We start from the raw sequence: 15317 nt of genomic DNA on the forward strand, positions 1-15317 counted from the left end.
TTCTCAACATTCCATTTCAATCTGACAGTCTTATTGGCTTTGAAAGCCAGTAATGTGAGGAGAGCTTTAACTTCTAAGTTTCAATACCTTTCCTACAGACCACACCACAACTGTTTTTAAGACATTTTATTTTTATTTTCAGTTCTAAATTCCCTCCCTTCCTCCACTTCTGCCCACCCATTGAGAAAACCAGAAACATGATACCCATATACATATGAATTCATGCAAAACATATTTCCACAATAGCCAAGTTCTCCCCCTCCAAAAAAAAAAACCCACAAGAAAAATAAAGAGAAAAAATAGGTTTTAATCTGTATTCTGAATCCATCAGATCTCTTTCTGGAGATGGATAGCGTATTTCATCACGAGTCTTTTGGAATTGTGACTGATCACTGTACTGCTCAGAGTTACTAAGTCTTTCACAGTTGATTATCATTATGTTACTGTTAATGTGTACGTTGTTCTCCTGGTTCTGTTTACTTCATATTGCATCAGTTCATATAAATCTTCCCAAGTTTTTCTGAAACCATCTCCTTCATATTTTCTTATAGCATGATAGTATTACACCAGTCACATACTTGTTCAATTACTCCCCAATTAATGGGCATCCCCTCAATTTGCCCACAGCTGTTTTAGATACTGTGAAGTGACTGGAAACAAAATAGATGCTTATTGATGGGAGAATGGCTAACCCAAGTGGTGCATGAATCCAGTGAACAAACATTTGTTAAGCACTTAGTGTGTGCCAGGCATTGGGGATACAAAGGTAAAACAAAGCACCTGCCTTCAGGGAGCTTGCATTCCTCCAATGGGGAGACAAGTAAATAGATAGATATAAGATACATGCAGAGTAGATGAAAGGCTCTCTGAGAGGGGCAGGTATTGGCAGCTGGAGGAGGGATAGAGAAAGGACTCCTCGAGAAACTGGGTTTGAGCAGACTCAAGAAGGAATCCAGGGAAAACAGGGGCCATGAATGAAAGGGAAGAGCATTACAAGTCTGGGAGCAGCCAGTGCACGGACATATAGAGGACAAGTGGGGTGGTATGTTTCAGGGACTGCCTGTAGGCCAGTGTTGTGCTGCTAGAATGTACACTTAATAAAGGAGAATTCAGCGTAAGAAGACTGAAAAGGTAGGAAGGGGCCAGGTTATAAAGAGCTTCAAATGCTAAACAGAGACGTTTTCATTTGATCCTGAAGGTGATAGAGAGAGAATATAAGAACAAAAGACATCAATAAAAATGAATTAAAAAAAAAAAGATTGCATCTTGAGAATTCAACCAGCAAGAGTCCTAGAAGAAGGGAAGGTAGATGTATGGAATTACAATTAGATTGGACATTTTAAAATGCAGGCGATAAGGTTACAGAGAAGGGGAATGGATAGGAAGAGTTTGGGATGTTGTGTCAGGAGTTTGGGAGGAAATGCAACCTTTTGAAAAGAGTTCTTTCAAAAGATAATTACATTCAATCTCATGATATACATCTGAGGAAATGTGGAGGAAGGATGTATGTCCATTTTCCTCATAGAAAAAAAGTATAGTGTAGAAAAATGAATTTTTTTTTGCCTGACATTAAAAAATTTGAATCATAATGAAAATTCCAGTCACCTCACCACAATAACACAACATAATCTTCTTTAAAAGGTGGAAGGCACCCAGTAAAGTTCCATTATGATTATTGTGGTTCAGATGTGGTGGGCATGTGGTTAGTACCCAGTAAAGATTGTTGATTGATCTTAGTGATTTTTTTCTCCTAAGAAGCAGACGTAAACAATCAACAATGGTCCTTCAATTTGACCTCCACAACATCCAGCTCACAGATCACATGAGCCTTGCAAGAGCTGGGGGGGGGGGACTTCGGAAGCCATCTAGTCCACTCCCCCACCCCCTGCCCCATTTGACAGATGAGAAAACTGAGGGCCAGAGAGATGAAGTGATTTGCTCAACAGGTGACAGAGAAACCCTCTCATGTCTTCTTTTCTCCTCTTCCAAAACCAGCCCCCTCCTTCATCCACTCATGAAGTTAAACTCAAATAAAGCAGGTGACAGATTGACTTAGAAAATCAGGTTAGCATTATCTATGTTCTGCTGTGTTTTCATTTATCTTGTTACCTGTTTCCCAATTGCATCTTAATCTGGTTCAGGCTGCAGCTCAGCATTGTGGGCTGCATGGTACTGGCTGGAGGCATGTTTGATGCCTCTGCCCTGGACTATTACAGTAGCCTCTGACTGCTCTGGGTTCTTCCCTTCACAATCTGTCTCATACAGCTACCAAAATGATTTTCCTAAGGCACAGATCTGACCATATCTCTCCTCAAATCAAAAATCTTCAGTGGCTCACTATTGCTTCTAGAATAAAATCCTTCGCCTGGCATTAAAAACCCTCGACAGTCCAGCTCCCAGCTACATTTTCAGCCTTCTTTTCCACTCCTCCCCATACATGGAGTGAAACACACTGTTTCAACCAAGTGGCCTCCTAGGAGTTCCAGTCCCCAACTGGAACTGTTTTCTCCTACTTCCTGAGCCGGGGCAGCTGGGTGGCACAGTGGAATGCTGGACTTGGGGTCAGAAGATCTGTGATGATCTGAGATCAAACATGCCTCACATACTTACTATCCGTGGGACCCTGAAAAGGGCACTTCTCTCTCATCTAATTCAATCCAACCCAATCAACATTTATTAAGCATCTATGTGCTGTTCTGAGAGCTGGGGGTACAATCAATAGAAAGAAAAGGCAATATTTAATCCTTTGTGTGTCATGGACCCCTTCATCAGTCTGATGAAGCTTAAGGGTCCCTTCTCTGAATCACGTTTTTAAAGGCAAAAACCAAACCATAGGATTACAGAGGAAGCTACTTATATTGAAATAGTTATCAAAATCTTTTTCGAAGGTTCACAGCCCCCTGGTAGAGTCTTTAATTAATGCTTGGCGCTGGGCAAAAGGAAGGCTGCGGGTGACCTTGCGGAGCGCCAAATGGGACTTGGAGCTTGGCAGCCGGGAAAGGGGTGTGGAGGAGGAGGAGGTGCGGAGACGGGGTGCCAGCTGTCATCGCCTCCACTGACTTTCTCCTTGCCGCTAATTAGGTCCGTGGAACGAAGCCCATCGACCACCAAGCGGCTGGCCATGAGGGAGAAGGGCCGGCGGCAGGCAGTGCGTGGCCCGGCGTTCATGTTCAACGCCCGCGGGCCGAGCCTCACGGCGGAAGAGGAGCGCTTCCTGGACGCCGCCGAGTACGGGAACATCCCGGTCGTGCGCAAGATGCTGGACGAGTCGGAGACCCTGAACGTGAACTGCGTGGACTACATGGGCCAGAACGCGCTGCAGCTGGCCGTGGGCAACGAGCACCTGGAGGTGACTGAGCTGCTGCTCAAAAAGGACAACCTGAGCCGCATCGGCGACGCGCTGCTGCTGGCCATCAGCAAGGGCTATGTGCGCATCGTGGAGGCGCTGCTCAGCCACCCGGGCTTCGCGGCCGGCCGCCGCCTGACGCTGAGCCCCGGCGAGCAGGAGCTGCGCGACGACGACTTCTACGCGTACGACGAGGACGGCACGCGCTTCTCCCCGGACATCACGCCCGTGATCCTGGCGGCGCACTGCCAGAAGTACGAGGTGGTGCACATGCTGCTGACCAAGGGCGCGCGCATCGAGCGGCCGCACGACTACTTCTGCAAGTGCCCGGACTGCGCCGACAAGCAGCGGCGCGACTCCTTCAGCCACTCGCGCTCGCGGATCAACGCCTACCGCGGCCTGGCCAGCCCGGCCTACCTGTCTCTGGCCAGCGAGGACCCCGTGCTCACGGCGCTCGAGCTCAGCAACGAGCTGGCCAAGCTGGCCAACATCGAGAAGGAGTTCAAGGTGAGGCGGGCCCGGCTGGGGGGGGTGGAGGGGGGGCGGTGCGCGCGCGAGTGGGTGGGGGTGGGAGTGTGAGCGCGAGTGGGGAGGCGTGGGGGTGGGAGAGTGAGTATGCGCGCTAGTGGGAGGAGGGTGAGAGTGTGCGGCGAGTGGGAGGGGGTGGGGACGTGAGTGTGGGAGTGGGAGTGGGAGCTCTAGTGGGAGAGCAGGAGTGAGCGTGAGTGTGCGTGCACGAGTGGGTGTGGGTGGATATGAATGTGTGTAGCTGTGAGTGTGTGTGTGTGTGTGTGTGTGTGTGTGTGAAGAGTGGGAATGGTGTGAGGAGGTAAGGGGCTCATCCTTTGGGGCTGCACCCCTTAGCAGGGTGATTCTGTTCTTTAAACCTCTTTTTGAGTCATGGACCACTTTGGCTATTCTTGCAAAGCCTATAACCTCCCTTCCCCCAACTCTTGTCCGTTTTCAGGAAAATGGTTTTAAATGCATAAAATACAGTACCTAGAAGTAAAAGGGTGTTGAAGTAAAGATGTAATTTTTTTCATTCCATTTAAGTTTACGAATCCCCTGCAAATCTCTGCCTACACCAAAGAGAGGTTACCAATGGCTTAGGCTGTGCATGTGCCGGCCTTCTGTGATTGTGGGTGCTCTGGGGGACTATTAAAGAGGGCAGAGTTCTGGGTTCGGAGGCCGAAGGTTCCAGCTGGAAATTCTGCCTCAGATGGTGGGCAAATCCCTTCGCCTCTGGGCCTTTGGTTTCTTCATGGGTAATATGGAGGGATTGAGCTGTGTCCTTGGAAGGTCCTTTGGGGATTTAAATCTGACATTCTTGAGATCCTTCTGAGACTGTTACTTATGGCTTGGGGTCTTGGGTCGAGCTGGGCTGCACAGACGACTGACTCACTGATGGACCAGCTCATGGAGTGACCCAGGCTGGGGGAGGGGCAGCATCCTCTGCTCCTGGTTATTGCTTGATGTTTAGAAGGTCCAGTTAGAATTTGCCGTTTAGGGGACCCTAGAGCTGTATCCCGGGGGATCTCAGGAGTCATCTAGCCCAGCCCTCTCCTTTTAGGAATGAGGAAACTGACACTACAGTAGGCTCAGTCACTTGGTCCAGCACTCAGAGGATGGCAGGATTTTAATGCAGCTCCTGTGATGCCAAATCAAGTGCCCTTGCTTGTTTTTCTGCTAGACTGGTTTGATTCAATGGACATAATGGAGGAAAGGTGGGGGTGTGGTGGGGAAGTGCCCTCTGGAGTGCAGGCCTTAGTGCTTAGACCCATGCCACCCCAAATCACGGTGCTCTGTCTGCTCCCATGCTCTGGGACCCTTCATGACCCCATCTGGCATTCTCTTGGCAAAGATACGGAGTAGTTTACCTTTTTCTTCTCCAGCTCTTTCTACAGGTGAAGAAACTGAGGCAAACAGGGTTAAGGGACATATCTAGGATTATACAGCTAGTTAAGAGTCTGAGTCTGGATTTGAACACAGAAAGTTGAGTCTTCCTGACTCACACATTCACACTCACACTCACACTCACACATACTCATACACACACACACCCCTATTTTAATAGGATCTTCCCTTCTGTTTTCATCTATACAATATGGGGTGGGGTTTATAGTAGATGACCTTTAGGGCCCCTCTAGCCCTAAATCTGTGATCTTGTAGGAGGCTCTGACATTACAGTGGTTCTCAGTGTTAATAAGGCAGTTTGGTGGGGTACTGGATAGAATGCTGGGCCTGGAGTAAGGAAGACCTGAGTTCAAATCCTCCCTCAGACATTTATTAGCTGTGTGACCCTGAGCAAGTCACTTAAGCTCTGTCTGCTTCAGTACCCCCGTCTGTAAAATGGCACTTTCTTCACAGGGTGGTTATGAAAATCAAATGAGATAATATCTGTAAAGCATTGTTCAAAGTAAGTGCTTTATAAGGGTCAGCTGTTATTAGATCAAAGGTTCTATGGTGGGCTAGTGTTGGGAAGGCCACACCAGCAGCTCTGCCCTGTCTGGCTCTGAAGGCCTTCCTGCCTGGTAAGCCTTCTTTGTTGCCCCCTGCAGTTGGCAGTTCAGCCCAGCTTTCAATTGCACATGGAAAAAAAATGGTGCATTGTTGAGAATCGGTGTATATTATTGAAACATGTGTGAGTCACACAGGCCTGTTATTGCCTGTACTTAACAAATATTGTTTGAATCGAGTGACTCCCTTCAAAGCTGTTTTGGAGATAAAATCCTAGGGCAGAATTTTACTTATCATGATTCGCTGATGAAAATGTGGAGAGCTCCCACCCCTGAAATCCGAAGCCAAGGATGTGACCCAAAGCAGACAGAGTACATTTTGGCATCTCTTAAAAAGGAATTAGTGAATGTAAATTTCCTCAAGACAAGTGTCTCAGCAATTCCGAGTGAATGTTGATACAATCCAGGTCATTGGCACAGGACAAAATCTTCTTTTTCCCCAGGAGACAGAGGAGTGTGTGGGAAAGAAGCCAAGGTTGAGATTGAGGATTCAATCAAAAGATTGAATCACGGCTCTGACACACCACCTGAGTCCCATGAACTCTCTGGGCTTCAGTCTCCTCTTTTTTGCAAAATGAGCAGTGGTTTCTGGGTATTCTGGGTTCCCTAGAAAAGCAGAGTAGCTGAGAAATAAAAGGAGTTCTGTTTTTAAATCATCAATAAGCAGCAAAATCATTCGTTCTTGTTCATTAATTATTTTTTTTTAAAGCAATTGGGGTTAAGTAACTTGCTCAAGGTTACACGGCCAGTGATTTCTGGGTGTGGTGCTGAGTATCTGAGCCCAGATTTGATCCAGGTCATCCCGACCCTGGCCGCCCCTAAGCAATTGGGGTTGAGTAACTTGCTCAAGGTTACATGGCCAGGTGTTTCTGGGCGCGTGCTAAGTGTCTGAGCCCGGGATTCGATCTCCAGGTCTTCTCAACACTGGAGCCGGTGCTCCTACTCAATGTGCTACCTGACCTCCCCTTGTTCATTAATTATTAAGGAAATTTTTTTTTCTTTCTGCAGCCTTTTTGCAGACCTTGAACAGTTCTGCCCATATTGGTCAAATCCATCCAGTCTGTTTTCAGGAATGATCTTTTCTCCCCATGCCTAGTTGTGAGGATTCTTATGGCTACTAACATAAATATATAAATAAAGAAAATGAAAATCCTGACTGCAGTGGTGGGGAGCCGGGACCTTCTCCTCCTCAGTCCCAGCCCTCCAGTGGGTATAGAAAAGAACACCGAGAGGAGGAAAACCTCAGGTCTGCTACTTATTACCTCTGTGTTCTTGAGCAAATCACCTTGATCTCTGGGCTTCAGAAAAGCTCAAAGTGTAACCAGTGTCAACCTTTGGAGGATTGTAAAACATCAAAAACTCAACAGTTGTAGGGTGAGGAAGGGAGAAGTGGTGGGCTTGGGGGAGATGCAGAGGAAGAAACAAATGTAAAAGGGGCAAACGGGTCAGCCCCCTGATGTGGAGGACTCCAGATCGCTCTGAGAGAGAGGAGCCTGAGGGTGAAAATATAAAGTCATCGGGGAGTGGATTTAGAGTTGGAAGAACATTAGGGTCCAGCCTTCTTGTTTCACAGCTGAGGAAACAGGCATGGAGAGGTCACTCTTGCTCAGTCACACAGCCAGTAAATGTCTAAGGTGAATGCAGGTCCATCCTGACTCCAGGTCCAGCGCTCTCTCTACTTCTCCATGATGCCTCTAAGCTGAGGTCAGAGCTTCCTTTAAAGTCTCCTAAGCAGGTGACTCTTCCTGGTTCAGTGGTCAGTCCTCTTTGGAAGCATCATGCAATCCCTGCTGCTGCAAAGGGATCAAGTGATTGCATCAACATCCCAAATTTCCCAGCCCTTCGTTGATGACCCAGAGCACAAATGACCTGGCAGAAGTGAGCCAGAGACCTGCAGATCAGGGACCTCACTGGTTTATCCCCATCATACCCTCCCCAGTTAAATATTTGCCATCCTCAGCAAATCAGTTGGGATACATTTAGCTCATTTCCCCATATCCTCAATCCCAGAAGGTCTCTGGAGACCTGGGAAGGCTTAACATTGTCTTTTAGAACCCTTCCAGTGATTTGCATTAAAGACCTTCAAAAAGAGTGTGTAGAAGTTTTTAATGGCCTCCTAAATGCAATTAAGGCAGACTTCTGCCCAGTTCTTAAGTATTCCCCAAATTAAGTCTTTGTGGAGGGTCTGGATTTACCAAAGGCTAGAGATCAAGCTTTCTCCCAAACACAAAATTCATCATATGCTTACTACCTGTCCCAACCCAGTCACCTAGAAAAAACAATTATTGGAAATCAACAACTAACAAAATGAAACTTCAGTGCTACAAACATTTATTTAACACCCACTATGTGTCAAGCATTGTGCTAAATGCTGGAGATACAAAAAAGAGGCAAAATGCCCTTCCTGCCTTCAAGGAACTTACAGTCTAAAAGAGAGACAAGAAACAAGCAAATAAATACAAAGCAGGCTATAATTAAGAGAGGGAAAGTAAAAATTAGTGCCCTTTCCTGGTGCCATGCTCAGGTGGCCAGGTGTGCTGTTCCCTTTAAAACAGACTAAATACTGTTTTAACACTGTGTCTGAAGATGTTATCCATCAGGTATTAGTTTCTGATTTTTCATTGAAGGTAATAAAAACCTTTTTAACTCTCCCATGGGGGTATTTCCATAACATTGATCCTTGTGTGCATGTGAATGTTTACATAATCATCCTTTCCCTTAAAACTTTCCAGTTGAATTCAGCACTCTAATAAAGGCATAACTGTTTACAACTAGTACTTGGCCATAACTTAGCTTATATTAGGAAAACTACAGTTATTTTTTTCCAGGCAGCCTTTCTTAATTAGGGGCTTACCTTTGATTGCTTAACCCAGACTGGAACCAACCCATTACATATTAAGCCTCTGAAATGGAGAAGCCCAAATCTACACATGCTACAACTAAGTGCTTCCAATCATGAGCAAAGATAGGGATCTTTTTGGTTCCCTCAATATTATAAATTATAGTTCTTATATGTCAGTTAAGTTTTTACTATTTTCCCCATATATTTGTATGCAAACTAGTTTTATCGTGCCTCTCACTGCAGCATCTAGGCTTATTATTCCAAGTCATTGATGAAATGTTTGCCCTCTTCTTGTACTTCTAATCAAATGTCCTAGCACCATGATGATTTGTTCTAGCTTGTAATTTATTTTATTTTATTTTATTATTTTTAAGCAATCAGGGTTAAGTAACTTGCTCAAGGTTACACGGCCAGTTATTTCTGGGTGGGTGCTAAGTATTTGACCCCGGATTTGATCCCCAGGTCATCCCGACACTGGAGCCGGCGCTCTTACTCTTTGTGCTACCTGGCTGCCCCGTAATTTTTTTTGTATTAACGTTTTTGTAGGAAAAAAAGAGAGAGGGAAGGCCTTGGAGTTAAGAGGAGTTAGGGAAGGGTTCCTAAAGAAGGTGAGATTTTATCTGGGACTTAAGGAAGCCAGAGAGGTCAGGAGTCAGAGTGGAGACGGGACAGCATTCCATGGAAGGGGAACGTCCAGAGAAAATGCTTAGGGCTGAGAGAGAGTGTCTGGTTCATAGAATAGTCAGGAGGCTGGTGTCAAAAGCAAGAGTCAGGGAATAAGGACTCAGCAGATGGGAAAGGGAGGAGGGGGCTAGATTATGAAGGGCTGTGAATGTCAAACAGGGCATTTTGTATTTGATCCTGGACAGTGGGGAGCTGCTGGAGTTTATTGAGTAGGAAGGTGACATGATTGCATCTGCACTTTAGGAGCTGAGTGGAGAAGGGACTGGAATGGGGAGACTTGAGATAGGCAGACCTAGCAGCAGCCATTGCTGTGATTGAGGCATAAAGTGATGAGGGCCTGTGCTATAGCAAGAAGGGGCATATTCTAGAGATGTCCCAAAGGGGAAGTCGACAGGTCTTGGCAACAGCTTGGACCTGGACAGGGGTAGAATTAAAGTTATGGTTAGATAATGAGGGTTAGACCGGAGGGAGGCATCCCTTCCTTCTCAGCACAAGAACTCCCAGAGAGAGAGAGCAGCAGCACACTTCATACTCCAGAGAGAAGAATGGGAGAGTGGGGGCAGTTCTCTCTCCTTTTGAAGTCAGTTGAATGGATTGGATAGTGAAGAATCTGTGCTGACTTCTGAGCAGCAAGCCTCGGACACTGGGCAGATAGTGTTGCCCTCTCCAGTAAAAGGGGATTTAGGGGAAAGAGAAGGAGTTCTTTTTGGACATGCTGAGTTGGAGATGTCTGCAGAGCAGTTGGAGAGGTGAGATTGGAGGTCACCAAAGAGATAAGGTAGGAAAGCCAGATTTGAGAATCATCAGTGTAGAGATGGTCATTAAGTCCGTGGGAGCTGATGAGATCACCAAATGAGGTAATGCAGAGGGAGAAGAGAAGAGGGCCCAGGGCAGAGTCCTGAAGACCTCTGGCAGTTAGAGGATCTGGAAAAGGAACCGGCAAAGGAGACAGAGGAGGATGGGTCAGAGAGGGAGCAGGAGAACCAGGAGAGAGAAGAAAGTGTCAGAAGAGAGCAGAGTGATCCAGCAGCACCAAAGGCTGAAGAGAAGTCAAGGAGAAGGGACTGAGAGAATTCTTAGGATTTGGCACTACAGAGACCATTAGTAACTTTGGAGAGAGCAGTTTGGATGGCAAGTTGGAAGCCAGGCTGTAAAGGATTAAGGAGAGAGGGAGAGGAGAGGAGGGAGAGGTGCCTTTTATAAACAGCAAGTTTGAGGAGTTAAGCTACAAAGGGCAGAAGAGATAAGGAATGAGAATTCTTAGGGATGGAGGAATCAAGTGAAGGTTTTTTTCAGGATGGGGAGACACAGGCCTGTTTGTAGGCAGTTGGAAATGAGCTAGGAGACAGAGAGAGAGTGAAAGCAAGTCAGAGTGGGAATGACAAAGGGGGAAATCTGTTGGAGAAAAAAAAAGGAAGCTCAGTTTCTTCTCCTCTAGAGAATCTTTAGGCCCTCATGAACTCCTAGAGCAGTGAGGTTCTCCCAGCAGGGATTAGTGACTGGGGTCCCCTGGAAGTCACCTCCTAAAGTGTACTGGGTCCCCATAGCACAAACGGCGACCTGTACATTTCCCACAGGGGATGAAGAGAGCCGTCCAGACAGAGCCTCCAGCACAGTCTCTCCCGGCATCCCAGCAATGCAGAGGGCACTTGATTGAGCTCTGAATTCCCCCAACAAAGTAGTTTAAAAGAAAGCAAACAAGCCCTCACAATGTGTGCGGGGCTCAAAAAGATGCGTTAAACACTTGGGCACATTTGGGAATCAGCCCCATGCATTCCAGACAAGGTTTTTAAGTATAAAAACAAACCCTCTTGGTCCAGAGGGGCTTGTTACTTGGCCCCCAGCTCTGGGTTCATGAGGACCGCACTCCATAGTGAGGGAATTGTGGCCCCTAAAGAGGGTCAGGCTTCCCCCCCTCCCATTCTCTGACCTTTATATGGACACCTTGGAGCCCCTGGGAAAACCACTTAAAGTAAGTTTATTACATTTGGCTAATGTCTAGGATCTCCCTAAAAGGATGGCACAACAGACAGAGTACTGGGCCTGGAGACCGAAATACTTGAGTTCAAATCTGGCCTCAGATACTTACTAGCTGTGTGACTCTGGGCAAGTCACTTAATTTCTGTCTGCCTTGGTTTCTTCAACTGTAAAATGGGGATAATAATAGCACCTATCTCTCAGGGTTGGTGTGAGGGTAAAATGAGATGTTTGTAAAATCCTTTGCAAACCTTAAAAAAATGCTAATCATATTTTTATTACTATTTAAAAGGTATTGAATGAAATATGTAAATCATTTATAGATGTTTTTCACTTCACTGAAAAGAAAAGCTTGACACAGAAGACTTATGAGCATTCTTTAATAAAAATTAAAACAGAACATGGTAACCCAGAACATCTGTTTTCTGTGTCCTGAACCAGTGACTCCCTCCAAGTCCGTGTCTTATGGCAGTTCAGGCAGGCTCTGGGCTCATCTTGCAGAGGTTGGTGATGCTTCTCGGAGAAGCATTACAGTAGCCGAAGGAGCGCCTCTCAGGGTTCAGTCAGTGATGGGCCAATGACCTTGGAGCTCTCCACTTCTCAGTCTCATAGAGTTGCTTCCCAGACTGGAGCTGTACATCTCAAGGTCGCTGTGTGGTCGGTCACCTGTACTCAGGACAGGAAACCCCAAGACGAGTCAGTCACAGATCTTGACTCAGGTGCACCTAGAGGGCTGCGCAATTATAGAGGTGAGGTCATGTGGCCAGTGTTCTTTTAAACAGCAGAAGTATGGGCTCTAGATTGTTCCACAGGTGATAGAGTGCCTGGTCTAGAGTCAGGAAGATTCATTTTTCTGAGTTTAAATCTGGCCTCAGACACTAGTTATGTGACATTTGTAAGTCACTTAACCCTGTTTGCCTCAGTTTCTTCATCTGGAAAATGAACTAGAGAAGGAAATGGCAAACCACTCCAAGAAAACCCCAAATGGGGTCACAAAGAGTTGGACATGACTGAAGAAAATGACTGAACTAGGGCTTGGGTTGAAGGAACTTCCTTACAATTAAGCTGTCCACAAACAGAATGGGTGGCGTTGGATGGTAGTGGGTCCCCACTCATTGTAGACCTTGGGTCAGACCATGGAGGAATATCTGTCAGGGTCTGTTATAGGTGGGATTGTTTTTGAGACGTGACTTACACTGGATAGTCATAGAGGTCCCTTCCAGCTCTCAGATTCTGTGACTCTAGACAAGAAATAGACTCCCCTTTGCCTCATTTTTCTTGTCTATAAAGTAGAACAGCAATAGTAGCCTAGGTCAGAAGAGAACCCTGTCAGGAATAAAGACCATCCTTACCACAGAGCATTAACTTTAAAGGCCCTGGCATCAGCATACATGATTGTATAATTTTAGAGCTAGAAGGGCCCTTCGAGATATGCTACTTTATGTATTTTATATGTGGGGAAACTGAAGCTACAGTCAAGGTTATACATTTGTGAACATCTTCATGGAGGAATCTTTGCCCAGGAAAGTTTTGTTTCTCACTTGAAGGTGCTGGGGTCACTTCCAGCAAATCCCAGAGCCCTAATCCTTGTTGGGAGAACTCCACATTTTCTTGGAGCTTGTTTGCAACTAGAATTTTGTTCTGAGAAAACAAACTTGTCTTGACTCTGGCCTCAGTTATCCCATCCATCCAGGGTAGGGAATAGCCGAGTCAGACCAAGAAAGCCAAGATTGGGCTCCAGTATTAGTCCTCTTTCTTCACACCCCACTGCTCCAAACTGTAATAACAACCACAACAGCATTTGGTGCTGATCCCCAGCCCTGGCTTAGTCGTTTCAGTGAAATCTCAAAGACTTAGAGGGGGGCCTTCTTTTTCCTCTTAAGGGACAAAAAAGATTAGAATTGATTACTCACCAAAGGAGGTGTGATGAGACACACGGACAAGGAGGGGGCAGGTCTGAGCTTTGTACTTTTCCTAAAGTGGGCACCAGCTGACCTCGCACAGTGCGGTCCAGATGGCCAAGCCAAGACATGGCGAAAGGCACTGAGCTAAAGAGGATGGAGAGGAGAGAAGACCAAGTAAAATACAGCTCGCAAGAAAAAGAGCTGTAATCATGTCAGAACTCAGCTTGAAGAAAGCATTTGAACCTTGACAGGCAACATGATGGACAGGTTTGCTCAGGGTTACCCAGCAAATAAGAAAGCCGTGAGTTAGTGGTGCCTTCCTTTAGGTAATGTTAGGATGGGGTGGGGAGGAAGAAAGAGAGAGACAGAGATAGAGAGACAGAAAGAGAGACAGAGACAGAGAGAGAGACAGAGACAGAGATAGAGAGACAGAGACAAAAATAGACAGAGACAGAGACAGAGATAGACACAGAGACAAAGAGACAGAGACAGGGAGAGTGTGTGTAACTGGCATATATGTTTGTGTATATGTATAATATTAATACATGTATATGTTGTATCTATATACAATGTTAGTACATATATGTTAGTATATATATCATACTGGTGTATGTAGTATATAAAATACACATTATATATTATGTATATTTTGTATTACATGAGCATATAGTATGTATTACATTATATATTGTATGTATAGAATATACAATGTATATATTATATATTACATTAGCATGTTATGTATTACATTACATGTTGTAAGCATATAATACATAATGTATATAGTATATTATGTATTACATTAGCATCTATACAAAGATACATGTATATGTCCATGCAATACACATGTGTGTGCTTGCGTGTATTGCACACACATATATGTTCACATATGAGACAAGTTTTGAAGCTAGCTCTTCCTGTATTCCAAGGCTAGCCCCCTATCCTCTATACCAAGCCACCTCTCATAATGTTGAGAACAAGACATTTTGCTTAGAATTTTTCTTACTGGTAGCTTACCTTTGTTTCTCAGGTAATGTGTTGTGTGTATGTGCAGAAAAGCCCACATCCTTCCTAGGTTTTGTGCAGCTCATAAAATCTTTCCTCAAGCCCTTCCCAAGCCCCATAATTCTTGTGCCTTCCCTCTGTTAATTGTTTCCTGTCTAATCTTGTTTGTATAGAGGTAATTGCATGTTGTCTCCCCTATTAGTCTGGGAGCACCTGGAGATCAGGGGCTGTCTTTTGCTAGTCTTTGTATCTCCATTGCTTAGCAAATAGTGGATGCTTAATAAATGCTTATTGACTGACTGCCAAGAGCTAGAAAGGATGCTAGGGGTTCTCTGCTCTGAGCAGCTCATTTTACGGCTTGCAGAGTCAGGAGTTGGTCCCCAGGTCTCCCCTGACTCTGAGGCAGAGGACGCCTGAAGGTTGACTGCTGCACTTGTGCCTCTCCTACCAAGATGACGATGAGGAGATGGCCAGCTTCCATTCCTCCTGGGCTGAGGATGACCATGAAGCTGTTCCAAGTGAGAAGTCTGTGCTTGAAAATCCAGCAAGGAAATTGGGCTCAGGAAAGAAACAGGCCTTTTCCAAGGTGTTCTGGTCGGTCCCTGAGGAGCAGATGAAGAGGGAGCTTTCCTTCCTCAGAGTCCTGTGAGAAACCTGTGGGCCAGTTTTATGCCTGGCCTCATACCATGGGAGAGCTTCAGAGGAAAACACTAATCTCTTCTTGATGTGAATTTCTAGTCTCAGACTGAAGCTCCCACCGCCCATGCAGACTTTAAATTAGATTTCCTCCCTTTCTCTGATTTGGTTCATACCCAGATTCTAAAGCATCAAGGCAGACGCCTCATTGTGGGCAAAGCTTTGATTTTCCATGACTCTTCTTCCTGACTCTGACTTGAGAGGTTGGTCAGTCAGTCACACAGTCCATCAAGGAGTGCCTACTATGTGCCACTGTGTTATGCACCAGAGAGGCTAGTAAATTGTGTGTTGCGGGGGGGGGGGGGTGTGGAGGGTTGGAAAACTTTCAAATCTGCTGCTTATTGCTT

At 45.7% G+C, this 15317-nt stretch overlaps 1 protein-coding gene across 1 annotated transcript in view; it reads left to right on the forward strand.

Moving 5' to 3' along the window:
- The window catches only part of TRPC3 (transient receptor potential cation channel subfamily C member 3), a 92278-nt gene that overhangs the window by 16622 nt on the left and 60339 nt on the right, over nucleotides 1-15317 (forward strand). The window contains exon 2 of the mRNA XM_069104877.1: nucleotides 3082-3853. Within this exon, the coding sequence (XP_068960978.1) occupies nucleotides 3082-3853 (772 nt within the window). The remainder of the gene's footprint in view (nucleotides 1-3081; nucleotides 3854-15317) is intronic.

Source organism: Petaurus breviceps, unplaced genomic scaffold, assembly GCF_028583685.1.
Source record: "Petaurus breviceps papuanus isolate PSGF00001 unplaced genomic scaffold, PetGlider_PUasm1.0 689, whole genome shotgun sequence".
Classification (NCBI taxonomy): domain Eukaryota; kingdom Metazoa; phylum Chordata; class Mammalia; order Diprotodontia; family Petauridae; genus Petaurus; species Petaurus breviceps.